Source organism: Melanostigma gelatinosum, assembly GCF_949748355.1.
Source record: "Melanostigma gelatinosum genome assembly, chromosome: 8".
NCBI classification, from domain to species: Eukaryota; Metazoa; Chordata; class Actinopteri; order Perciformes; family Zoarcidae; genus Melanostigma; species Melanostigma gelatinosum.
The window spans coordinates 21,437,635-21,463,682 of record NC_136641.1 but is presented as its reverse complement, the minus strand read 5'-3'; the positions used below and the strand labels follow the sequence as shown (position 1 = coordinate 21,463,682).

At 43.5% G+C, this 26,048-nt stretch overlaps 3 protein-coding genes across 7 annotated transcripts; 2 read left to right on the top strand and 1 right to left on the bottom strand.

Moving 5' to 3' along the window:
- The first annotated feature begins 193 nt into the window (after positions 1-193).
- Positions 194-10,179, top strand: LOC306781019 (protein phosphatase 1 regulatory subunit 3A). 4 transcript variants are annotated; one of them, XM_079273642.1, is made up of 5 exons: positions 194-1,328; positions 4,235-4,281; positions 4,726-4,808; positions 4,995-5,021; positions 8,366-8,505. In XM_079273642.1, exons 1-4 carry the CDS (start codon positions 457-459, stop codon positions 5,019-5,021), a joined length of 1,029 nt encoding a protein of 342 aa, XP_079129768.1. In that variant the 5' UTR covers positions 194-456; the 3' UTR covers positions 8,366-8,505. The 4 variants fall into 4 exon arrangements, with proteins under 4 accessions (XP_079129768.1, XP_079129767.1, XP_079129766.1 ...); XM_079273641.1 differs by having other exon boundaries at positions 4,723-4,808; XM_079273640.1 differs by lacking the exon at positions 4,995-5,021 and having other exon boundaries at positions 8,366-10,179.
- A 2,519-nt stretch (positions 10,180-12,698) lies between these two features.
- LOC306781382 (putative G-protein coupled receptor 173) lies at positions 12,699-17,490 on the top strand. 2 transcript variants are annotated; one of them, XM_079274218.1, is made up of 3 exons: positions 12,699-12,723; positions 13,324-13,402; positions 14,440-17,490. In XM_079274218.1, the coding sequence occupies exon 3, from the start codon at positions 14,607-14,609 to the stop codon at positions 15,813-15,815; it is 1,209 nt and encodes a 402-aa protein (XP_079130344.1). In that variant the 5' UTR covers positions 12,699-12,723; positions 13,324-13,402; positions 14,440-14,606; the 3' UTR covers positions 15,816-17,490. The 2 variants fall into 2 exon arrangements, with proteins under 2 accessions (XP_079130344.1, XP_079130343.1); XM_079274217.1 differs by lacking the exon at positions 12,699-12,723 and having other exon boundaries at positions 13,282-13,402.
- Positions 17,491-19,268: 1,778 nt separating this feature from the next.
- Positions 19,269-25,430, bottom strand: wdr13 (WD repeat domain 13). The gene is made up of 10 exons (XM_079274213.1): positions 25,381-25,430; positions 24,762-24,849; positions 24,404-24,635; positions 23,849-23,958; positions 23,459-23,589; positions 23,062-23,369; positions 21,941-22,121; positions 21,640-21,781; positions 21,359-21,477; positions 19,269-20,125 (listed from the first exon to the last, which is right to left on the bottom strand). Exons 2-10 carry the CDS (start codon positions 24,800-24,802, stop codon positions 19,941-19,943), a joined length of 1,449 nt encoding a protein of 482 aa, XP_079130339.1. The 5' UTR covers positions 24,803-24,849; positions 25,381-25,430; the 3' UTR covers positions 19,269-19,940.
- Between the last annotated feature and the right edge of the window lie 618 nt (positions 25,431-26,048).

Sequence of the window (26,048 nt, the reverse complement as noted above, 5' to 3'; positions counted from 1 at the left end):
ACATCAGTTTTAAAATGTGCCATACCCATAGACTGGATATGAGAAGGTCATTTGGCTTGAGATCACTTTAACATCCAATTTCCAGTAGTGGGCGTTCAGCCAGCCCAAACCAAACAGAACAAGGGGGAGTCGCAGGATTATACCACTTTAAAAGACACAGTTGGGGCACGGAGAGCCCAGTGCTAAAATTAGAGGCAGCTCCTTCCGCGACAGCAGCCAAACTGCGATGCATAAAGTCATGTAAACCAGGGGATACACTATCACAAGGGCTGGCAGTAAAGACATGTTTCCATGGGTGACATTTAACGCCACACGTTGACTACAGAGGTCGTAACGCAGCGATCGAGCAGGATCTACACTCGGCACTGCTGGTAGTGTATTTTTTATTTTTGTTTCTGGAGACGCGATAATACTTTCTTCAGCGCGCAGCTTCCATGACTGTACACTTCTGCAAATATGTCTTTTTTATCCATACCAAGTCAAGAGGGCCTGTTCACCACGATTAAAAGCGACAGATCAGCCGACGCGTCAGACAGACACTTGGACGACGGCGACTATATTGATGATGAGGATGATGATGATGATGATGAAGACGACAACACCGAGGACGTCCGCCTCATCCCGAGATCCTCCCCGGTGCCCAGAAAGCGAGGCCACTCGATCTACGATGAGACCGCCGAGTACATGCGGATCCATTTGGCGCTGCCCGCCGGGAAAAGAGTGTTTTTCGCCGACACAACAGGTGGGGATCTGGTGGACGTGAAGGAATTTGTTGCCTTCGAATCGGACGATGAAGAGGAGAGCGCAAGGTGGGATGAAGAGGAGGCAAAGTATCGAAAGCCCCTGCGAGAACCGAGCTATCATGTGCAGCCAGAGTTTCACGCACCCACCGCCAGTGCCCTGCTGCAAGCGGTGCATTTGAATAAAGTGGCGGTTGAGCAGATGTCTCCAGCCAGGGATGAGCCACTGGCCTTCTGTGGGGTGATACGGGTCCTGAACATCTCCTTCCACAAGGCAGTTTATATCAGGTCCACCATGGACCACTGGGCTACTTACTTTGACCACCCAGCAGAGTATGTCCAGGGATCTCATGATGGCAGCACTGATCAATTCTCCTTCAAGCTGACTTTTGCACCACCTTACACCACACACGGCTCTCGCATTGAGTTTGTTGTCCGCTATGAAACCTCTGATGGCGATTACTGGGCCAATAACTCCTCTATGAATTATGTGGTCACTCTGCTCCTGTCCTACGAAGACGACTCGGCTCAGACTAACAACGACTTGCAGCAGGTCAGAGGCATCCTGAGACCTCCAAAGGCTTACAGGTAAGCTTCCTCCTGTCACACGGCATGCTTTCATTTGTCAGACCGACGGATGCATATTTAACAGACCATTTGTGCAATATTTTGGCAACTGTCAAGAGATTCCCTTGACCATTGACATCCACAGATTGATCTGCTCACTATTTATCATAATTGGTAAAACCTCAATTTGTTTGAAGGTAAAAATGAAGACGTTCAAAGTCACAATCATTTCTGAACGACAATACTTTCAGAGCCTGGTATCTAATAAATAGCCCTAACTTTGGCATGGGTTCCATATTAGCCGTCAAATTATAAAGAGATGAGTCACAAGAGCAGTTGGGGTTGTGCAACAGCTGCAGTTGCCTACTAATTCCCTGAGGGTTTTGTTGCTGAAATGAGCATTCAGCTTTATTCAGGAGTTCTGCCTGGCGACTGCATTCAGCGGCGTAAGACGTGCTGAATCTTGATGAACACAGTTACACAGTCGGTTGCATAATGAGAGCACAAGGGTGAGTGTCAAAGCTACCGAGTTAAGTTTGTTCGTAGCTGCAGTGAGAGATAGAAAGAGTTTTGGAAAAGAGTGCACACACCCCCTTCAGAATGCCAATCACCCAGTGGTGTCTGAGGGCGATCAAAATAGGCAAAAGGGCAGGTGTCGATTTCAGGCCTGACGCTTCCCGGCCCCCTTAAATGTACCTTTGACCTTTTCTATCAGAGTCATAGGGGAGAGGAGCGATTTCATTGCAACAGATTGGCTTCCTTCCCGTAAGTAGTTTGCACTCAAACCACCTCGTCTTTATTGACATCACTTGAATCAGCTAATCCCTGAGGGGAAGAATGAAATGCCTTTTATTGTTACATCAACATGAAATTGTGTGATGAATCTCACCATACGTACAGAGACAGAGACCGAGGACAGCAGGGAAATAAAAGGACCCATGAAAGAAGCAAACAGGGGGTGCACTGATGTAGTAGGGGTCAGATGGGTTGAGATGAATGAGTCACCAATCGGGAAATGGGGGAGTTTGGGGAGAAGAAACCCTGCCGGCATCCCCACCGTAGCAACCATCATGGATTCATTAGGTGCTTTGAAGTTCACTGGTAATTAGATTTGAACGCATCAACAAGGCAGCCAGTGGGCCAAAAGGTTACTACGGGATGGGACAAGTCTAGACACTTGCAGGTGATATGAATTAGTAGGTTCAGTTTGGTTTAGATATTTAACCGAGGTGTATTCCCCTCAGGTAAATACAGATTAATGTAGCTGATAGTGATTACTGAGACCAAAAGGGAGGATGCTGTTTTTCTGCGTCGATGACTCAGCGATTACGAGTTTTGACTCGGTCTTTTTTTCGCATCAACTTGCTGCTGATTTTTGCGGTGCAACCGGGGCCACAACCTCCAGATCGAGTAGCGCTCAGGCAAACTAATGTTGTAACCTGTATCTAAATCAGTCTTTTATCACACAGCTGCGCACACAATCGCAACAAACCCTGTTTTCTCTTAGAACGACATCAGGCTCAGGTCACACTAGGGGTCTGACGTTTTTGGTTTGGACCAGACATGTGCCTACAAAGCTGCATGTCAACCTGACACCTCGCATGTAACCTTAAAATGGTAAAAACGTTTGAGGTCTTCTTTTAGAAATTCATTTTTTTCCAAAAAGGACATTCTCTTGCTGTTGTAATTGTCGTTGAGGATGCCGCGTTTGCTACAATAGAGCTTGAAAACGTGTTTACAGGATGCGCAGAGCTTCACATTTGATGACTGCATATGAGGTTTACGCCAATATCTTTGTCAGGTCCATATCCGATTTTAAATCTACTTAACTGACATAAAAGTGGACGAGCAATAAGCACAAGGAGTATGAACAGCTCTTCCAGCTGCTGTCACATGCTCGTCACACTTCTTGACCTTTAGTTCATTTGGCATCCTTTAAAGGACTTTTGGCGATGTTGCAACACCCCCTCTTTCAACAGGAGCACCTTCTTATCGGAAACATTTCTGCGCTGTGAGTTTGCAGATTATTTTTAAAATGAATCATGGCTGAATTGTTTCAAATCTCCCATCAATTTGTCAATATTTAGGATCTGATTTCAGTATATATGAAATCACGTCATGGGTGTTAGAAGAAAGGCATTTAGCCCAATGTCAATATAATTATATTTCACACATTAACTCCAATATAGAAGTATGATGTATGATATATATATACTGACTTATATTGTGCTTGCACTTTTCAATGACCCCTCAGTCCACAATACCTCACTCAGTAATTTCCCACCTTGCCGTCTATTTAAACGAACACTCTAACGAGATGTCTAATCACGTTTGGGCCGCTCAGCCGGTGCAGCAGTTCAGAAGCAGAACTGTGCAAAACATACAACACAGTGCAAAGAGATACTTAGCCATATTAAATGAAAATGGCTAACTCGGCACATTACCAGCCACACTGCATCAGCAAATATTAAGCCTAATTATCTGTAACAGGTGTAGACGATGGCGCCTGACCTCCTTCTTCCACCATTTAGAATGGGCCTTCTTTATATGTTAAATGCTATTTTCAATTTCGGGGCCTAAATTGGTGTTCTTTCGTCGCAGACACGCTCACTGCATTTGTCGGCTGATTCAGATGCTGCTTTTATAGCCAAAGACGAGTCGTCAATACAAAACTGTCTGAGTAATCGTGTGGAGGATTTGGCTGCAAAGCCGTTGTCTTGGTTTATTTCAAAGGTCTCACCGACTGCATCAACGACTCTAATCGTCGACTCTAATGCATAATTATTATTATTAGGCCTCATGTTCTAGGCCCTAGATCTGTGTGTAAAGTCATGATGACATTATAAGGATGTACTTTTTGAATTTAGTCTTGTTTTTTAATGTTATATATATATTGTTTTATGACTCAAATTTCTCTTTTCTTTCAGTATGAATGATGATTTAGATTCAGAGGACAAGCAGGAAGAGGACGAAGGTACAGCGTGAATGCTGTCGTCCAAAATCACCTTTGACATGTCAATTCGTTATCTGAGACAGCTGAGACATAAATGATTGAACATTAACATAATGGACAATTAAATTAATTGTTGCATTTCATAGGATGTAGAAGTGATCACTCTACTTGAAGTGGTAGGCTACTTTGCCAGTATTGCCCATCCATGAAGTTGGGGATTCAAAATGCTCAATCATACATTTCCCATAGTGCCACTCAGTATAACGTCTTTCGGTATAATTCCCCTGCCTCATACTGGAAATGGTCAGTATGTGATCGAGCTTTTCTGTGAAAAGATTTAAGTCTCAAACACTAGATCCGATCTGAGGCACAGAAGGCATGACGCGCATGCTTTTGTCTGGTGAGTGACCCTTTAATGGAACTAATCAGGCTCTCACGGCGTAATTATCTATTTTACATCAGCAGAAGAAGCACAGACCTCCAGGACCGGACTTGTCAGACCTACATGCGTCTGCCCAACCATCGTACAGCCGGAGATTGACATAGCGGTAAGTGTAAAAAAAAAAAAAAAGCCGAAAAATGATCTTGAATTGAATGCAGTTGTTGACACATTCCCGATTAACAGGTGAGCAGGTTAAGTGCGTTATCCCTTTAGTCTAATGAAACGTAAGAAACATTTCTGGTCAACTTTTAAAGCTCATCATCACTGGCTTGGTTGTTTATATTGTTCACAGCTCATTGAAGCTTCAGCAGCAACTTAGGTAATGTCTCGCTTCTCACCGCTGTAGCACGAGTACTGTATGCTATCTGTCCTTCTTATTGTATTCATATCATGACGCATGCGGTTCAGGTTTTTGCACCTTCGGGTTTTTCATTCATTCACACCATGAGTAAGCATGTCTATATGTCTACACTATTTTTGATTATGACTGAAGATGTGCTGTTGTCAAGGTGTTTGTATCATTTGCATTGAAATGTTACTGAAATTAATTTCAGGCCACACGCAGCCCTGTTGTTTTTTTAAAAGAATAGTTTAACATGTTGGGAAATACACTTATTCGCTTCATTGCAGAGAGTTAGATGAGATGATGAATACCACGCTCATATCTGCCCTTATGAAGTTGGAGGAGAAGGTTAGCTTAGCATAAAGACTGAAAGCAGGAGAAACGGCTAGCTTGACTCCAGCCAAAGGAGAAAAGTAAGCACATTATATCGATACAGTGTGCCTCATCCGACGCTGGATAGTGATGAAACAGACGTTTATTCATCGAGATCGCCACTTTAACTTCACGGAGTCTCCTCTTTCAGTCTTTATGCTAAGCTAAGCTAACCGCCTCTTGGCTGCAGCTTCATATTTAATGCACAGACATGGAAGTGGTATTAATATCGTCATCTAACTCTTGGCAAAAAGGCACATTTTCCTTAAATGTAGAATTGCCACATGTGAGTAAATTAGTTTATTGTTGCTCAACATAGTGGAAAAGAGAACTGTTGAGCTGCTTAAAACCAGGATTACCTGGGGGCTGACATTAGCATTTTGGGAAAACAAAAGTTTATTTTGGATGTGTTCCATACATATAAAGCATATCAGACTGGAAGAAATTTGTTTTTCAGAAGAAAAGGAAGATACAGACGGTCGGCATAACACTGATTTAACTACCTCAGTCAGTAAAAGCAGATTCCACCTGCTGACAGAGTATTAACATGTGATCTGGTTATATTGTTTTACTGATATTACACGTATATCTGTTAGGCATGTACTCATTATGTTTGTTTTACATCAGTATTCACATGCATGTTCTTTCCCTTTTGGTAGAGCATTCAAATTAAAGATGAACCAGTTCAATTGCTGAACATCAGCTCCTTCCAATCAGTAATCCATACATACATCATCCAGTATATTTTAAGAATCTTTTTCAGGGGTTAAACATTCAGACTTCATCATTCCTGACAAATTCATTCTCAAGTTAAATTATTGTCAGTGTAATTACCAGGATCCGCTTATTTAATGGTTCACTTGTGCGCAAAAGTTTGGTTTCCTTTAGCTTTTCACTCAATTCGTGGTGCTGTAAAATCACTTTTTTAATAGATTTCTCTCTGAGATTTACACAAAGTGCCCTCTTCAGACAAAGTTTATCATGTAAATATATGAAACATAAAATTCCAAGAACAAAAATGTCAGCACACAAAATCATACATGTATATTTAACTCAGTATTGTATTGTAATTACCTCTGCCAGGAGATTGTGTGTGTGTGAGCATATCTGAATGTCTGTCCACGGCTAATCTCACATACTACTGGACCCATCAGCCTAATATTTTGTGTGCTTATTTATGACTATGCTCAAGGACCTCTAGTGGTTGCAGCGATTCACACTTTTAAAAAACATATTAAACCGCCATTGACTGCTGACTCATCACTACTCTTAACCCACCGGTAGGGGACGCAAGTTTTTTTTTTTTTAAATAGATATCGCCCGTGATCATTTGCTTAGGATTTAGCTCTTGCCTCTTCTCTAAGTTTGTATTCAACATAGCTTATTATCTCAATGAAATATCCTGAAACAAATGTATATGTAACACAAAAAAGGCAATTCAATATTTTGGATGGTAAAAAAAAAAATATGCTTGGCCGGTGGATTTTTTTCATTTCCCAGTCCCCTTGGCCGGTGAGCCAAAACAGTGGTTGTTAAAACAGAGGTCGAGGCTAATGGTGTCCCATCGTCCTGGAAACAATAATGTGTTCACTACTGCTTGGCAAATGACTAACTAGCTATAATTTAGCAAATGACTAACTAATTAACAGCCGAGTCCTGCACAGGTTTGTGGAAGTTTGAGTGTGTTCCACAGCGAGGAGGCCAGAGCACCGGCTGCTTTGTACAGTCGACACGCTGCAACAATAAATCTACCAAAACTGGTTTCCAATTAACAGGAATTTAATCCCACTGATGAAAGTACGATTACAGTTACACAATGGAGTAAATTACTCTGAAGAAATATTACAATATTAACCCACATTGGAAAAAACTACCTCTGGTCCCAGGACGCAGCCGTCCCAGGCAACCACACGCTAGAAAGAGGCAGAAAAACTCTTTCTATCTCCCGCCCTCATATCCGTTCGCAACTCCTCCCCTTCCGTCTATCGCAACTTCTATTAGCTAACTTCCCTGTGCACTTCTGTAAACGCCTGTCTTCATGACTCTCTTTCCCTGAGCTCCTAACACATTCAAAGACTGTCAGTTATTGCTTAATCCCTTCTACGATAATCCTTCAGTATAAATGTTAAACTTCTGCTACTTTGGCAAAAGCTTCATGTCTCAAATTCTACTTCTAGCTGCTTATCCTAAAACACTCTATGCTTATCTTAATTATGCATTTCCAAAACACCTATGATTATGACGAATTATGAATTCTTAATTATGAATTATTAAACACTTTTATTATATCTACTGAACACAGTTCTTTGCTCAAATTTCTTACAGATTCAAACGACAGCATATCTGTTGCGTGAGACGTGTGAGTGAAACGCGCGTCTCATCGCTCCAGGCGGTTTGTATTCCTTCAATAAGATATCTCAGCAGTGGTTGTTGCAGACACACCTGGCAAACATCACACTTTTCCACTTCTGTAGTGTTTTTCCCCTCAGAAGGTGATACAGGGTCAAGCTGGATCTTCATCTGGAAACATGAGAATAATATATTAAGCCTGAACATATTCCTCTATACGCATGCACTATCTTAGCCCTACTGTTTTGTTTTATGTCTCTTCGTCTTGCACTTGGTCTTCTGGGCATTGAGCTCATTTTCTTCTCCCTTGTGCTTAAACGACTTCACTTAAAGGAAACTGTCTTTGGACTATCTCTTTACACCGTTTGTACTCACGACAAGGGAAGTCTAAGCATTCAAATGTAGATTCTTGCCAATATTTTCTGTTGTGCGTAAGTCAATCCCATCATACTGTGCCTGTTTTGTTTGCGTTTCCTCACAATTACATTGTCTGCATGGGATCCATTTCAAAGAAAAGCATCAGTATGCAGTAAAATGCTTTTCCTTTGTCTATATACTCTCCTAACAGTCACTGTCGTCTCGCTGTTGTACTTTAACAGATTGCGGTTCACCCATCTGGTCCCAGTGTCCCACCCAACCAAGAGCCTCCATCTGTTGATGGCACACTGTCCGCTCGCACTGTATCCCCAGGTGAACAATTCCCTTACATGTCTTCCGGAACCACACTTCAAACTAATTCATCCTTTGTACTCTGTGTCAGTGAATCGGTCCAGCCAAATAAGTCACAGCCTTTACCCAGACTCCACTGTGAATTAGGCAACCAAACGTCAGAGGTGCCCGTAGACGGTAGTCCCTGTGCACTGCTGCCGGCTTCAACTCCCTCTTTGCAGCACGAGTCAATGCCGAGATCAGACAGCTCCCAGGCGGGCGGAGAGGAAATCCCTCCCTCTGAGGCCTCGTGCGTTCATCTTCCTACCACAGAGACAAATCTGTGGCCAACAACAGGAGAGGACGGCTCGACCGACAGCCCAGTCATCCAGCCTCGTCTTGAGCTGCCCGCTGAGTGCGTCGCTTCTCCCACTGTGACTCGAGGCTTTGAGCGCGAGGTCGCAGTGGGATTGAGCGAACTTGTTGCGGGATTATCAGAAGGCTCCACCGGGTCTGCAGCAAATGACGAAGGCAGTACGGCTGAGCTTTTGTCCCCCGTGGCGGAGAGCGCGGCGTCTCTGGGAGAAGAAGGTGAAACTCCACCACCACCGGAACTCTCAGAGAACGTGGGGCAAAGCGTAGCGCTCCAGTCTTCCTCAGCCTGGGAAGAGAAGAAAGATGCTCCCCAGATTTCCCCCGACACATTGTTGTTATTCGAGAATCCACCGAACACGTTGTCGGAGGGTTCTGAGATCCAGTCTGAGCGTGACGCAAACAGGAATCTGATGCCATCCGTCGTCTTTCTGAGTGCAGTCGTCTCCCTCTCGGTGGTGTTGCAGGAACCCAGTGCCCTCTTCATCATCGGACTACTTTTGGTCTTGCACCGTTTTTGATTACGCCACAAAAAGTTCATTCTCATCTGCTTTCAAGTGAAGTGCCTTTTCATGATTCCAAAATAAGCCAACAAGTGTAAAAAAAACAAACACGAGTCTCCTGTTGAAGTTGTGTGTCACTGTGTGAGTTTATAGATTGGTACATGTTTTGATCAAATGAAAGGGTACAATTTACGAGTGTTCCCATGCAAGGACAAAGTGATTACACAAATACTACAGATATTTTTATGTGAAATGCGTGCTAGGTAATAGAACAGTAGTCAGTTATTACCCCATTTCTACAACAGCATTGTGATCACTCCAACACTAAAACACAGTATATGTTTTGTGATCTGTGATTACTTTGTTCTTGTCCTGTTGATCGTGTACGTGGTGTTATATTCTGATTCATTCAATCAGTATAATACACTATTCATTGTTGTTTTCAGTGTCGGCTGTTGTCCAACCCCACTGCCATGAATTTAACTTTTGTGAATTCCATGCGTTGTCTTCAATTAATGAAAGACAAAAAACTTTACGTAGTGGGGCACTAAAGAAACTTGGGATGGAATTTTGTTTACAAATGCAAAGTATTTTTGCCTGAATGCCTAAAATATAAACAACCTATGGTTAACATACTGTACGTTTGAAATGGATGCTGCCTGAGGGACAAAAGTGGAAAACTGTCCAATGTGACATATTCATTCCTCAGCCGCGCACATTTCATTTGATAAGTCTTCCTGTTGATTCTTGCTAGGAAACCCATATTGTTGTTGTTGTTGCACAACACAAACCGTTATCGCACTACTTTGACAGACTGAAGCACTGAGTGTTTGAAGTGTTGACAGTTTTTTTTTGCGGTGTATCGCCATTAAACGTGGTCCTGTAGCCTCTACCGTGTCTTTGTTTATGCCTTTGTCTTTTCTTCCGCTCTGCCAAAGTTAAGGTGCGCATGACGGTTCCATGCACAGTAATGACTGCAGTGCAGCGAGACTGACACATCACAGAAATAACATCGGAGCCTTTTTTTTTCTTTTTTCCATCCCCGTCTCCAGAGCGCACTCCGCTTCGCTTGAAGTACAAATATACACAGACGGCAACATGAGCCGCAGATAGCGGCCAAAGGTCACGCATTGCACTGAGGTCATGGTGTCATAGAGCACCGAGCACGCTGGCCATTGTAAGCGATGATCAGTGTTTTAAAGCCGACAGTTCTCAAGAAACCTCAGATGCTACGCAATGTGATGTCACCGACTATTTCTGATTAGAAGGCTGATGTCATCTTTATTTTTCGATCTTGGGAGCCTTTAAGACTGAGTCATGAAAACGACTCAGTCTTTTCCTGCTAAATCAATCTTCTGTGTCTCGTATTAACTTTATTAACTTCAAAACCACAAATGTCCTTGGATGTCGGGCGTCCTTTGGATTATGTGGATTATGTATTTGGCTTTAAAACTAAATTATTAATCAGAGCACTTCATAGACTTGTGCGGGGAAAAGGGTGGGAGTGATTCATTTGTGTGATGGTCACACAGCCTGAGTGTGAAATGTATTAAAAATTTAAGCAGACTGACCCAAGGAGGATAATCGGTGTGAATTCAACCACAGACATTCACTTTGAAATAATTAATGACTTTTTAAGCAACACACCACTGAAAGTCTCGTTAGGCAGTGAATTCAAAAGAGGTTCTGTGAGTGAAGCAGCAGTTTAAGGGGTGTCGTCTGTCTCACTCTTACTTTTCCTCTTTCCATTCCATGTGATATCACTGAGGGAGAGTTTAGTTTGCTCAAATGGAGCTATTTCAAACAATAATATTCAACATGTCATCAGAGGGATTAGCACCCGTGGTCCATTGATGTTTAGCGGCTTCATCTGATCCATCACAGCCATAATTTTGCCCAAATTTGACTGTTTAGATAAGTTTTAGTCCAAACTTTGTTCTGTTTACTCCATTTCAAAAGCCTGCAAAATCATCACGTTCTGAAGTTAATTTTCTGACTTAAAAACATTTGTTTTTTAAACCAAAACTAAATGTAGTCCTGCTGCTTATCACACAAGCCATCTTGTCAATCAAATCAGGTTGTAGGGCATTTATGCTTCCCCCTCGGGGGCTGAAGTTGCATCCCTCAGGTAACAAATGAAGGCAAAATGCCCCCCTAAATTACACAGAAGTATACCGCAGTAACCACTGGGCATTTCACAGTACAGTTTGAGGGTGAATCAGCCAGTAAGATTATGAGTTTTGCAATTCAAAAACTGCCATTTCAATCCATAGTTGTTGAGATATTTCAGTTACTTACTTAAAGGTGCTCAATACGAAACTCAGAGCATATTGCTCCACAAAAACAATGCATTTTGTGTGGAACTATGGTTTTGGTGTTGTAAGGGCCCCCCTGGAAATGTGTGTTTTATTATTGCCTGAGTGGCACATTACTGCAATGTACCGGGTTCGATTCCAGTCTTGGGACCTTTGTTTCATGTCACACCACTCATTCCTCCAGTTCTATATCAGATAAATAATCTTGAAAAAAAAACAACCAAGGGAGGCCCTACATTTCTTCCAGAGGACCCGGGATTCCTTGCTGCTGCCCTGCCAGGCCTGTCTGTGTCATTTCGGCTCCAGTCTGTCACCAAGGGCAGCAGGAGGCCGATGAAAGACAGCTGTTTACAGCTGGAGCTCCTCGCTGCGTGACAAAGCATGACGCCGTCATCGCCTACATGATGCCGGAGAGACGGTTAGAATACAACATCACTTTCAAATTGCTCACAATAGCGTACTGCTCTCTCTCTCTCTCTCTCTCTCCCTCTCTCTCCCTCTCTCTCTCTCTCTCTCTCTCTCTCTCTCTCTCCCTCCCTCTCTCTCCCTCCCTCCCTCTCTCTCTCTCTCTCTCCCTCCCTCTCTCTCTCTCTCTCTCTCCCTCCCTCCCTCCCTCCCTCTCTCCCTCCCTCTCTCTCTCTCTCTCTCTCCCTCCCTCTCTCTCTCTCCCTCCCTCCCTCTCCCTCCCTCCCTCTCTCTCTCTCTCTGTCCCTCCCTCTCCCTCCCTCTCTCTCTCTCTCTCTCTCTCTCTCTCTCCCTCCCTCTCCCTCTCTCTCTCTCTCTCTCTCTCTCCTCTCTCTCTCTCTCTCTCTCTCTCTCTCTCTCTCTCTCTCTCTCTCTCTCTCCGAATAAAACCGACGGTTTCCGCGAATGTGCTTGCAAGCAGCCATAATTGGGATTATTCAGGAATAATTCTCCTCATCAAGCCGCGTTTCTTGTTCTTTTTTCAACTCGTGATTTCGACAGCGTTCGGCGACGTGACTCCCCTCGTGACATCGCTGGATGTGATCAGAAATGTACTTGTTCTGTTACGGAGGCTTTTTTTTTTATTGTGGACTATTAAAATGTAGTCCACCTTCGCAGGACAGCAAAACAAAGACTGCATATTAACAGTTCAGGGTAAATGCATCGCCTTTTTTTTGTTTCTGAAAGATGGGGGGGAAGAGGTGAATCGAGGCGGTTGTCTGTGTGGAATAATTGTTCTGGTGCCATTAGCCAATATACATGCCAAGACGATTCATTTAGGGGATGCGCGAGGCTTTTTTCCCCCTAACGTTTGTGGGTGGGTTATTATAAGCATTGAAAATCTGACATCATTTGGATATATGTGAACAGATCAAGATATGTTTTTTCATCGCGTCTGTTTCTAGCCTTCTGGAAATCCATCTTCGACGCGATGCAACATAAAAAAAAAAAATCAGTTTTTCTCGGATGATATTCAGACACAAATGAACACATCCCTCCGCGTGAGACTGTAAAAGGGTGGCGGTGGATGTTTTTCATGCATAATCTCTTAAATGTGGCAGAGATCCTCACCCTGGATTGTTTGATCAGCTGTTGATTATAATTCGATAAACTCTGCCGTCTTGTGTTTATTATGTGTTGCTCAATTCGATTTCCTCGCGATGGATTTATGAATAACAGGTGTTGTTTGAGCCCGAGAGCACAGCACGAGCATGAGGCTTTATTATGTGTTTTTCTCTCGATTTAAACAAACAGTGAAACAAAGCGACTGGGATCCTTTTTTTGTTTTTGCCGTGAGAGAAGAACATATCCGAAAAAGATGAAGGGATGAAAGGTAGGTGATCCTCTCTCTGTCTCCCTCCCTCTCTCTCTCTCACACACACACACACACACACACACACACACACACACACACACAGCAGAGGTGATTTTGACACCTGTTCATCTGTTTTTCAGTCCAGCTTGTGTTTTTAGGCCTAGCTGACATTTTCCTATCTAATAATGTGAAACGATATTTGTCAAGGTGGCAGAGGGCTGTTATGTATGGGGGGAAAACAAGCCCTCAGTTACAGAAGATCACATTATCTTTCCTGGCCTACATAGACACGGCCCACCCAGACAAGCACAGCTATGTTTTATTATCCCCTTACGGCTATGAATGAGTTTTTAAACAAGGCTGCATCTTGGATTTGTTTTTCTTAAATTGAATTTTCATGTTTTTAATCATGTCTTCTTTAAACGAGACAGACTGCAGGCTCCTTGCTGAAACACTGAGGCCTGGCTATGACAATCAAAAAATAATAACTTCCTCCTGTTAAGAGTCAAATTCACACACGTAGGCCTACGGTAAAAAAAAAAATGGCTGCCTGCTCTGCTGTTATATTTTCACATTTGTTTTGTGCTGTGAATGGTACAGATTTCACCCTGTGCTCTTTAACTGACTGTCACGCACACACACACATCAGCAGCAGAGAGAGAGCATAACGTGTTCTTTGCTCATTTACAACATCTCTGTTTGTTGGACATGCCTAGTGTTGGCTGTACTCTGTCTGCTCCATCCCCCCCGTACACCCCCACGCATTCACTCAAACACCCACACTTGCACAAAGTATGTGAGCTGTTGTATCTTAGCAACGGGCAAGGTAATTACTGAGAGAGCCAAGGAGCTGGCATGCTGTAGAGCTGCTGATCTGATCCCAGCCTTAGAGGAACAGGAAGGCAAAGATTTCCACTGTGTCGCCCAACACAGCACTTCTACATCCATGCAGTTAAATGTGAGCTTGTTTTCCGTTTAGTGGACTGTTTTAGACCCAACAAGCACCGTCAGACATCTTGTTTTCCATTCCTCAAAATCCGTGTCTCTGTTCACAGGTGGCGAGGTTGTGGACAAAGAGGAAAGATGAGTCTGTCGTGTAGAAAAGATCCTTACGGCCTCTCCTTGTAAAGACGAGAGCGCCGCGGGAGACGACGGCTGTAGGAGGATCAGTAGTGTTTATAAAAGGGCCCGAACCAGGCCGGCTCCTGTGGAAGGTGATAGAATGTCTAACCAGAGCTTTGCCATCGATGGCCCAGGCAGTTTGCTGGCTGTACTGGCTTCGCAGAGTGGAATGGCAAGAAGCAGCAGCAGCAGCAGCGGCGGCGGCGGCGGCGGCAACAGTGGAGGAATCTCTGCCATAGATGTGTCTGCCTACTTTAAGCTGATCTTCTTGGGTTTGATCATCTGTGTCAGCCTTGTAGGCAACCTCTTGGTCTCGCTGCTGGTCCTACGAGACAGGACACTTCACAAGGCTCCCTACTTCTTTCTCCTGGACCTGTGCCTGGCCGATGCAGTTCGCTCCGCCGCCTGCTTCCCCTTTGTGCTGGTTTCTGTCCACAACAGCTCGGCCTGGACTTACAGCGCCTTGAGTTGTAAAGTTGTGGCTTTTATGGCTGTGCTGTTCTGTTTTCACGCTGCCTTCATGCTGTTTTGTGTGGCCGTCACCCGCTACCTTGCCATCGCCCACCACCGATTCTACGCCAAGCGCATGACCATCTGGACCTGCGCCGCCATCATTTGCATGGTGTGGACTCTGGCCGTGGCCATGGCGTTCCCACCTGTCTTTGATGTGGGGACATACAAGTTCATCCGTGATGAGGATCAGTGCATTTTTGAACACCGCTACCTGAAGACAAACGACACCCTGGGCTTCATGCTCATGCTGGCTGTGGTGGTCCTGGCCACCCACGGCTTCTACGCCAAGCTGCTGCTGTTTGAGTACCGGCACCGCAAGATGAAACCCGTCCAGCTAGTGCCAGCTATCAGCCAGAACTGGACCTTCCACGGTCCTGGGGCCACAGGTCAAGCTGCCGCTAACTGGATTGCAGGGTTCGGTCGTGGCCCCATGCCACCCACTCTGTTGGGCATCAGGCAAAACTTACACAATCAACATCGGCGGCTGCTCGGGATGGAAGAGGTGAGGTCAGAGAGGAGGCTGGGCAGGATGTTCTACACCATCACGCTGCTCTTCCTGGTCCTCTGGGCTCCTTACATCGTGGCGTGCTTCTGGAGGGTCTTCGTCAAGTCCTGCACCATCCCTCACAGGTACCTTTCCATCACAGTGTGGATGAGCTTCGCCCAAGCCGGAGTCAACCCCATCTTCTGTCTCCTGCTCAACGAGGACCTGAGGAAAGTGCTGAGAAATCACCTGCCCAGCTACTGGAGGACTAAACAACACCTGCCCCAGGATGAGGCCTACTGCATTATGTGATAAGATATGAGCTTAATAATTAAGAGAATGTTTCAAGTTTTAAAGGGAGAATTTGGGGAGTAGAAGTGATCGAATGCACCTTGGTTAAGGGTCTGTTTTGTTGTTTTGCACAACAAAATAAAAATTGTTGCCGACAAATGCGGGCACAGTGCCATTTTATTAAGAATGTTGATGTTTGAATAAATGTGTCAGGTGCAGAGGTTTGAACCTAGAAAAAGCCCTGGTGACACTTTAATGGTTTGTATTTCTGATGACGTGCTGTATGATTAACTAAGTAGGAAAGATCACAAGTATCACTGCTCAAGCTAAGTGTGACAGATGCCATTTTAAAATAATGTTGCCTTATTTCAATGGGACACGCCCCAGCGCTTTCAACCGAGAATGAGTTTCTGTGTCACCTGAGGCCCACCACAGACGCGCAGTGGGTTGAAATCCTTGAAGAAATTTGCTGCGGAGTGTGAATATAAAGTGTTGATCAGAGCGTTACTAACTCTGAAACACATCGAGGAACTCAAAGGGTCTGAATGGATTCATAGACCACCCCGGACGGCTTTTCATGTAATTCAAAGGAGACTGCAGAATATTGAATGCACTCAATAACCGTGGATACATTTAAAGAGCTGTTGTGACCCCAAGAAGCCCCTAACATGCTTGATTTTTTTGGACTTGATTTAGGGCGTGTCAGGTTTCTTTGTATCATAAAAAAAATGCCTGTTTTCCTTTATTTGTAAACTATACATGTGAAGCAGATGACACTATTTTGAAATATGACTTGATTTCATATTGTACAGACTGTACAGGAATGCATATTCCTGCTTGTGTGTTTTATATAGCATTTGTGTGTACGTGTGTGTGTGAGAGAGAGAGAGAGGTAGACAGAGAGGAGAGGAGGGAAGGAGAAAGATGAGAGAAATAATGATGATAGAATAGGTTCCAGTAATATTGAGTCAATATGAAAGCAGCCTCATCTTGGTGTCTCAAAATCATGCTAAATTGAACGGTATACTTATGGAAATGTATCCTTTAAGTGGATTTCCGTAACTGAAAATGTAGTATTTTCTTTCAGTGTACAAGCAAATGTGAAGTAGAGATGGATTATGAAAAGCGGGACAGAATAATTAGAAAACAACAGGCGAGAGAATTGAATGACTTGAATGATGATGTAAATTACGTCGTTTAAAAAAAATCATCAGCAAATGATGATTTTGGGAATTTTTTAAAAGTATTGTTATGTCTCTCACCAGAATACAAAAAAAAGAGAAGAAATGAAGTGGCACTTAATGGGAAGAAAACTTGAATGTTTCCAGGCCTTCTTATATCTATACCCCCCCCCCCCCGCCCCCCCGACATCAATGTCCCCATCTGAGTGTCCTGGATCAGGCTGGACACGACCCCCGAGATGTTTGGTGTGTGGTAACCGGCTTAAAGTATATGAAGTTTTCTCCAAATTAAGACGAGAACACAAATGTCAGACCTACAGTATGTTAGGCATATATACTGTATATTTGTGCAGTCAATTTTCTAAATGTGGACACTTGCACTGCATACTGTATTTGCATGCATTCCACTGCATTTCGTCGATTCAAGACTGGGGATTACAACTTGTACAGACGTTGATATGGAAAGACGAAGTAAAGCGGGAACTGAGGTCCATCATTTTTACGTCTGGCATTCCTTTGCGAGATGATATTCTGTAACTGTACAGTTTAACTGAGGTGGTTCCTTTGCCCACTCATCAATAAAGACTCTACTTTTGATGCATTCTGAGTCTGGATGTTACACTTTAAACAGGAAATAGACCACTTTACTGTACATGTAGCAGAAAGGACATCCTGTGTGCATTTTAGTTCCTGAACATATACCAAACAAAAGTTACATTTGTGACAAATTGGTCCAGTTTCGTACACTTCACTGCATGAAATCTGAAAGTCTTCTCGACGCTTTCCTAAAACTTAAAGTGAGACGATTTAACTTTTGCTTATCGCTATGAATGACAATAACCGGATGATGGCAAATGTAACACAAATGGAGAAGAGTCATAAGCTCACAGCGAAGCAGTGTCATACAAAGTTATACAGCAATACCTGTTTAAAGTTTGATGACAGTAGGCATCATAAGCTACCGGTCATACCAGACCAAGTGAGGCTGTAGAAGCAAAACCCTTGACTGTATTGAATTGAGCAAGGTTGCATTTTATTTCTTATGAATTCAACTTTTCAAGAATCTCGTCGCACTTTAAACTATGAAGCTAAACAAATATATTCTGAGGTCGTTGAAATGTGTTATGAAATCAGACAAAATAGAATTCAAACATTAAAACAGTTCATTGACATTTATAGTTAAAACTAGCATTTGATTTGAATGCTCCAAAGCAGAAACAGCACAAAATCCAGAAATGGAGATTGTAAAATAAGGACAATAAAAAGAACTGCTCCTGTTTATCAGGCTTTTCATGCGGCAGCTGAGGAATCTTTTGTGTAAACCAAGAAATTGGTTTCAGGCGGTATCCAATCGTTCAACAGACCAGAACAACTCATTTATTTCTCTAAAACTCAGTCACTATCTGGATGAACACAATATTATCTTATTTAATAAAAATAAAAGAAAATAGAAACCATTTAAAATGTTGTTGTAAAGGGTTAACTCCCCTGACCGGTAAGGAACATAAATACTTCATGTACTGAATCTCATACAGATGTATAGCAAACCTTATGCAACCAACCATACCACATAATTATGCTTCTGACATTTTGAAATGAAAAGGAAAGCGTGGGATGAACATAATGGTTCAATCTTAAATGGGGCCTGATTGAAATCCAGCCATCGTATGATTGTGTATTCTCTGGATAAACAATTAGCCTGTATTTTGAATTTGAAAGAGAGATAATTGCCATTGTCTTTATTTGTGCGCTCAGACTGTGGCTGATGAAAAACATGTTTCCATCGTGAGCAGCACCAACTGTGTGAACACCTTCTAAATAGTCCAGGTTCAACAGGTTGTGTCCGACTGTGCCTCTGTCTCACCAGAGCCGATGTTGAAGATACACTTCTCTCCAAGATGCACCACAACAAAGGCTGTCTTACTCATGTGTGAAAACGTAATCCGGTTGAACTCATGTCAACACAAAGACCAGAAGTCGACATTACTTTCTTTAAAGGGATCACAGGTTGTAAACTTCTGATCAACCCGATACGATGTGGATATTTACTGTGCAGTGTACCTGCAACTAACTACAGCTACGTGATGTTGCCAAAATCCAGTATTCTCATAAATTTGACCGAAAACCTAAATGTTGGTAATGTGAGGACATTTTGCGGTTTGATTTTTGGTGCTTTAAAAGAGATACGTGCCTACAAATCGTTGAACAAGACTACACAACAGTGCGTAAGCTGTTAAATTGTATTGTTTCAAATATATTTGGTGAAAAAAAAGGACACAAAGACTGCTGACAGTTACAGTATTTATTCTGTATGTGCATTAAATAAATTATATGAATCTGCAACCAGCATGAACTGAATACACAGATTAGTACAAACACATACTTAAAAACGAGCTTGTCTTTTGTGACGATCGATTTGATTTTCCTCCAGTCTGACACTGAGTTCAACGTCATGCACATGGTCTTAAATGCAAACAGGCAATTGCAGAACTGAAATCAAAGAAGGCGGTTTTTACTACACTTGATTACACTGCTTGAGTAACAGTAACATAAATAGTGAACCAGATCTATACCAGAGGGACCGTCAATGTGATACAAAGTGTTGGACCGGTTTTCTCTGGAAGATTACGTTTTATCCTCTTCACATAAATTCATCCGTACAAGTCAGAGGTAAACCATGACACATGCATGGGAGTAGTGCTCTTTGTTTCTTTGTTAAAAAGCAATTTCTCAGCTGCAGCAGTAATGACACACACATACGCACACACACACACGCACACACACAACCAACCCCATCCCTACCACCTACACAGCATGGTATTCTATTTGATTGCACTTGATTTCTCGTTAAAAACATTTAATGCAGCCGGTTACATTCCAGTGACAATCTACAGACTCGTTATTGGACGGTTAAGGGGCGGTAGGAGCCATTTGTATGGATGGAAGCAATTTATTGGCGCACCAGTCACTTTTGCTCCCGCCTCCAGATGATGACCATGCCGGTGGAATCGGCGGACGCCAGTAAACTCTCGTCACAGTTGAAGCTGACGTCCAGCACTGGTCCCCCGTGACCCTGCAACTTGTTCACTATTGCCTTGGTGTTGCGTTCGACGTCGAAGAAGTAGACACAGGCGTCCTCGCTGCCGGTCACTGTGCGAGAGGGAAAATCAGAAGATCCAATAGTTAAAAATGGTGAAGAGAAAATACAAGGACGACGAGATAAATGATGGATGGCTTACACGAAACAACTCATTTTGGATTGAAAATGGGTGTTTCAATAGCTCACACTGCTTCTAAACAATCTCAAGAGACGGTATGCAAATCAGTTTGATGCACAATACAGCCTTTGAGGCCCAGACACAAACCCACATCAAAGAACTAGCGGGGACCGGCTTTGCCTCATATCGCCTGTGTTTCAGCCAAAACTAAGACTATAGCCAACTACACATGTACATTCTGCGTGAGAGGAAATAACCCTCCATACCAGCAGGTCGTGGTACGAGTCATTTAACAAGGGAACCTGGAAGATCTGGTATATCTGTGGATATACAAGCCACTGATAGATGACACAAAGCGATTTGCCTACCATGTTCTCACCAGTCACCAATTAGCTTGATTCCAGATGTCCTTGTGAAAATCTCCGTGTATCGGAAATGATCAAATGAGATGAAGATGAAAAATGAAGAGTCTTCTGCGTGTGCTCTCTTGACTTTGATAGTTTCCTTGCTCACTTCCATTTCTCCTTGTATTCCTGCTCAAGTGCCAACGGCGCGGGACACACTGCAAAAACTAGTGCCACAAACACTCAGGTGTGTCGGGGCTTTTCTTTTTTTTTTTAGCAAGAGAAGCAGCTCAACTTTCCAGAGATACACATGAGGCAACTTCTCAGGTGTCAGTTTGTCAGTTCCTTTTTAAAATAACGTGGCTAATCGTGTTGCAAAACCTCAGCGGCTTTTGTAACAGTGAAATAACAACACATGCCGAACTGAAGCCTCGAGGGTATTTTTCTGAGTCAGAGGTTTCTGTTAATTCGTGAAACAAACCTGATAATTTAAACACTGACAAGCCTTGAATAAAATCAACTGTTGATTGTTAGGAAATAATAAAAAGTGAGGAAAGTCAAATGAGGTGAAGTGTCAAATAGCACTTCTGCAAACAACTTGCTGTATAACTTTTAATAAATTACAAAATACAATGAAATTCTACAACCCGTTGGTAGATGAGCGCTTTACAAGGCCAATAAAATTCACTCAAAAATACATATAAACTAACAAGGGAGGTTACGTAATTGCTGAAACGTTGCTATTTTGGTTTTTCTTTTCATCCCGAAACAGCAGTATGTTATTTTCGTGCATATCATTTTTCTTCACACAGACTTCTTACCCACACAGGCCCCCTGTCTGAAAGACATGAGGGGGCAGAAGATGCTATGGACATGCTGGGAACCGTGCTGGATAGGGAAGCTTCTCTTCAGCTGTAGTGTCCCATCGTTGTCCACCACCCTGCCAATGCAAAGGAGGGATAGCTGATCAGACGCAATGTAACACCGCAAATACATCTTCACATACAAGCTACACTAATGAAGACAGCTTGAAATAACATCTCAGAGTCAGCGGAGACTAAAATGCCTCTTCCTAAACAGTGACTTATTCCTACAGACTGACCTGTACAGCAGCAGCTTATTGACACAGGCGTTGATCAGCAGGGAGGGGTCTCTGGCCTCTCGGCTGATCCAGGACCGAGCAGATATGCTGCAGATGGAGCTGCCTTCACTCACCACCAGACGCTTGGCTTTGGTCAGCTTCCCTGTGGGGGGGGGGGGGGGGGGAGGAGGGCAAGCAGACCGGCAGAGATGCATCAAACCTCTCAACCAGAGACAACATTTAGTGCGGGATACAAAATCTAATTACAATTTGTGATTCAGTCTTTTTGCCCTCTGCCAAATATAAAATGTGGTGCGTGTACCTGTGGCCATGTCAAAGAGGAAGGAGAAAATGCTCCCCCTGTCATCCCCGGCCCAGAGGATCCTCCCCGGAGCATCAAAGGACAGAGACAGCACGCGGCCTGTCAGCTTACTGGAGCCCCCCTTCGTCTTCTTCCCGGTGGAGATGTTCACCACCTGCAGGTGGTGCTTGCTGTTTCCCACCTGCAACACAGACCTGGGTGTGAGGATCTTCATTATCTCAACGAGGGAGCGCTGGCAACCTGACTGGCACTGGGTGGAGTGTAGTTGCGGGTGCAGTTAAGACTGCTGCAGATCCAACTGCACAGGTGGATCTTTGTAAAATATGAAATAGTTCTTTGAGGTGTGACACTATGCAACCCAACAATAAGCATCTCGTGTTCAAGCACATGAGACCGATACAGGGCGGCTCTGGCAGACAGACCAGTTAAACCCGTACGAACCACAAATAAGTACTTTGTTTCACAATGGTATTACTTGTTGTTGTCACTGACTGTCGTTTAAAAACAAATACCCATCTCCCTCATGTTCCATTTGATGAACTGTAAATGAACACTGCTGTGCACAACTTTGCCTTCATTTTACATTCTGCTCATCAATTCAAGTATTTGCCATTGAAAAGCAGAGTATAAACTAAATCTAAGACATTTAACGCTTGCTTTGGCAACAAAAGATTGCATTCAACGCTGAAGCTTTGAATCAATGTCTGCACGGTGTGAACATGCATGCAGTTATTGGGATGGGATGAAAGGTTCCTATTGAGAGGTTTTGCCTCTGCATGGTCTTTATTGTTTTGTGAATTATACTTTTTTCACAAAAACGAGACAGTGTCTGTAGTAAAATAATATGCATGATGTTTTTTTTCTATGTAAAAGCATGTTAAGCACAATGAGGAGCAAATAAGAGCTGCAAACGTCACCGTCATTGATTGTGGGTTGGTTGATGGGTACATCAGGACCCGAGCAGAGCAAATTTTTTATATTTTTTCAAAAGTTATTAACACCGTATGTGAACAAAATTGGACTGTGCCTTAAACACCAAGAAAACAAGAGAGTGTAGTTATAGTGTTTTTCAGGTTTAACCTTACCTCACAAGGTGTCCACACTAGTCTAATGGGACTCACCACAGTAAGGTTGTTGTTCATGGGCTGGAAGGTGCAGCAGAGCAACTCGCTGGATTCTGGATCTCTGACCTCTCGGATGCACCGACCGTCCTCCGTGTTCCAGATACGCAGAGTCCCGTCTAGGGACGTCGACACGATGATGTCATTGCTCAGAGACCAGGCAAAGTCCGTGACGGGACCTCCGTGGCCTTTCAGGGTCACCTTCACACTGGGAGGAGACGGGGACAAGGACATGATGGAGAGGCTGCCGTCCAGGGAGCAGCAAGCAAGGAGGTGCTTGTCGTCATTAGCAAACTGCAACCGTGGAACTAAAAGAACATGGAGAGGAAGACTGAGTGCAATAAATGTTTATAATGTGTACAAATGGATTATCATGAATTAAAAACGAATCACTTACCAGCTGAGTCTACATGTTGGTCAAATATGTGGTGCATGCCAGCAAAAGCATAGTTTTCACTCAAAGTTGTGTCCCCCGCCATGGCACGACTGGCCTCTGCCACCGAGGTGGGCACCAAACTGCCCGCAGGCCTGCGGCCAGAAATAAAAACCGCCATGTAAGCATATTATCAATAGAACACACCTCACAAGCCTTGCCTAGAGCTGACAACTCAATATACGCGATCTGATCATTACTGAGTGCAACCAAACCAGAATTACAGCCAGCAAATCCAACAAAACGCAGTGGCTCAAAGGAGAGATAAATCACAGAGAATTAAATTGCTCAAGGCGACGAGACAAGAGGCTGAATGCACGTTGAGGATCTCTGTGTGGAGGTTCTTCTGGGTACCTCTCATCATAAACGGCTCTGTTCATCTGGGCCTGGAGCTGGTAAGAGCCTCGGCTGACGGACCGGCGGTGACCACGAGCCCCTTGGGCACGGGGGTCCTCCTCGAAGTCCTGCCCGAGAGGAGAGGAGAGGGAGGGGAGGAGAGCCGCAGGGGGAGACAGAACCTCGTAGGAGTGAGTACAAGTAAAGATAGAACTTGTGACCACAAATAGTCATAAAATACTGGTTTAATAATTCTTGAAAACATATTGAAATGACCATGCATTTATAAGTTAATGATATTGCCAATATACATGGGCAATGCCAGCCATTTCAACCAAGCTGCTCAGCTTAATATGTATGGAGGACCAAAGTGTTGCTTGGCTATGCTGCTGATTAATGCACACTGAGGTCTAACACCATCCAGATGGCTCTCATTTGTCGTAGCTTATATGTTCATTCCAACTATTTTTACATCAAATTGTTATAATTAGTACAGACCCCTCCCCCCACACACACACACTCCTACTCTTTATCTTCTACATTCCCTGCCCTTTCTGTTTCTTTGGGTCTGACCTCCATGCGGTCCAGTGTGGTGCGGGAGCTGCGCACACTGCTGGCCCTGAAGCTGCTCTGCTCAGACAGGGGCCCGTAGCGCAGGGCCAGCAGCTGACTGCGCAGCCTCAGGTACTGCCTGCGCAGCCCCGGCTCAAAGCCACACTTGGCGTTCTCTCTGAGCAGCTGGCTGCGTCGGCGGATGTACTGAGTTCGGAACTGTGGGAACGTAGGCGTGCGGTAAGCATTGTACCTGGGGAAGGGAAAGAAGTGACACAGCACACGCAATAACTCACAAGTGATCCATAAGCAATTACACATCTGAATAGCTTCTTCATCAGTTTAGACTATTAAAAGCCTGCAGTATGAGGAGTCTCACCTTGCGTCCACTGCCAAAACCTGCTGCCAAACTGCTGCCATTCCACAAGCACTCTGGGTAGAGAGGAATCCACTGCCAGGGCAGATTCCTGTCAAAATACACAACATATTGTTTTTGCAACATTTGTGTCACTGAATACAAATGTAGCTTAGCTTAGCGTGAGTGTTACATTCACAGAATTGAAATATCACCCTCCCATCCACAGCGTTGAATCAGGTGATGGTGCAGAATCTAATGGCACCACATGAATATATATTGAGCTATGTTTAGCTACCTTGACACCAGAATATAACTGTTGAACTATGAAGTGAAGTGAAACAGTCAAATGGAGCTAAAGAATGAATGGGTTTGGGGAAATGTTAGCGTGCGGATAGGAAGTAGCACCAAAACGCAGGCGAGGGCATTTCCTGACAGCTAACGTCGCAAAGCTAACGAACGTAAGCTAGCAAGTTAGCCACAACATCATGTGCAATGCACTCGCATACAAACCTGTTTTCCACTCATTCTTCAGTGTAGATAGATAGTATACACGTAAGCAGGTTTATACAGAGTATAAGGCATTGCATTGTTATGTTACAGCACAGGGAGAAACCGAGAAATGCACGTGAAGACGGCTCACCTTCCTTAGCTTTTCTCCATCGCTGCTTTTGCTGTCAAGTCACGTGACACAATGGAACCAGCCCACTTACTGATGGTGAGCTCGCGCTGGAGATACATGAATCCGGAGGATGCAAAGCGTTTACATGATGTGTTGTTGACACAGTTTGATTTACAGCAGCATGGTTTCATAGGATTGCGATGACATTTATTTTCAACACCCACAAGCCAACAGTAATGACAATGGCAGGCCGGCTTCTAATATTTACATATAAAGAGTGGTGCCTTGAGGGAAAACAGGCGGCCTCATAGGGGGAACATAATTAATTAGTTAATAACAGCAATATTCTAACAGAATTTTATCCAAACTATAAGAAACCACAGTGTATGAATAGTTAGTAAAAGGCCTACATTCAAAGTTAAGTAAACGTATGGAAGTATTAGCATCAATATATACTTAAAGTAAAAGTATCATTATGCAATCATAACAAATTATTTATATAATGCTACTAGTACTAATAATAATAATTATTAGAAATGGTATAAATTATTAGTAGTGGAGTAAAAATACAATATTGGCTTCCAAAGTGTAGTGGAGTAGAAGTATAAAAGTAGCATGGAAATATTCAAGAAAAGTACAAGTACGTCAAGATTTTACATAAGTACAGTACTTAAGTAAATGTACATGCA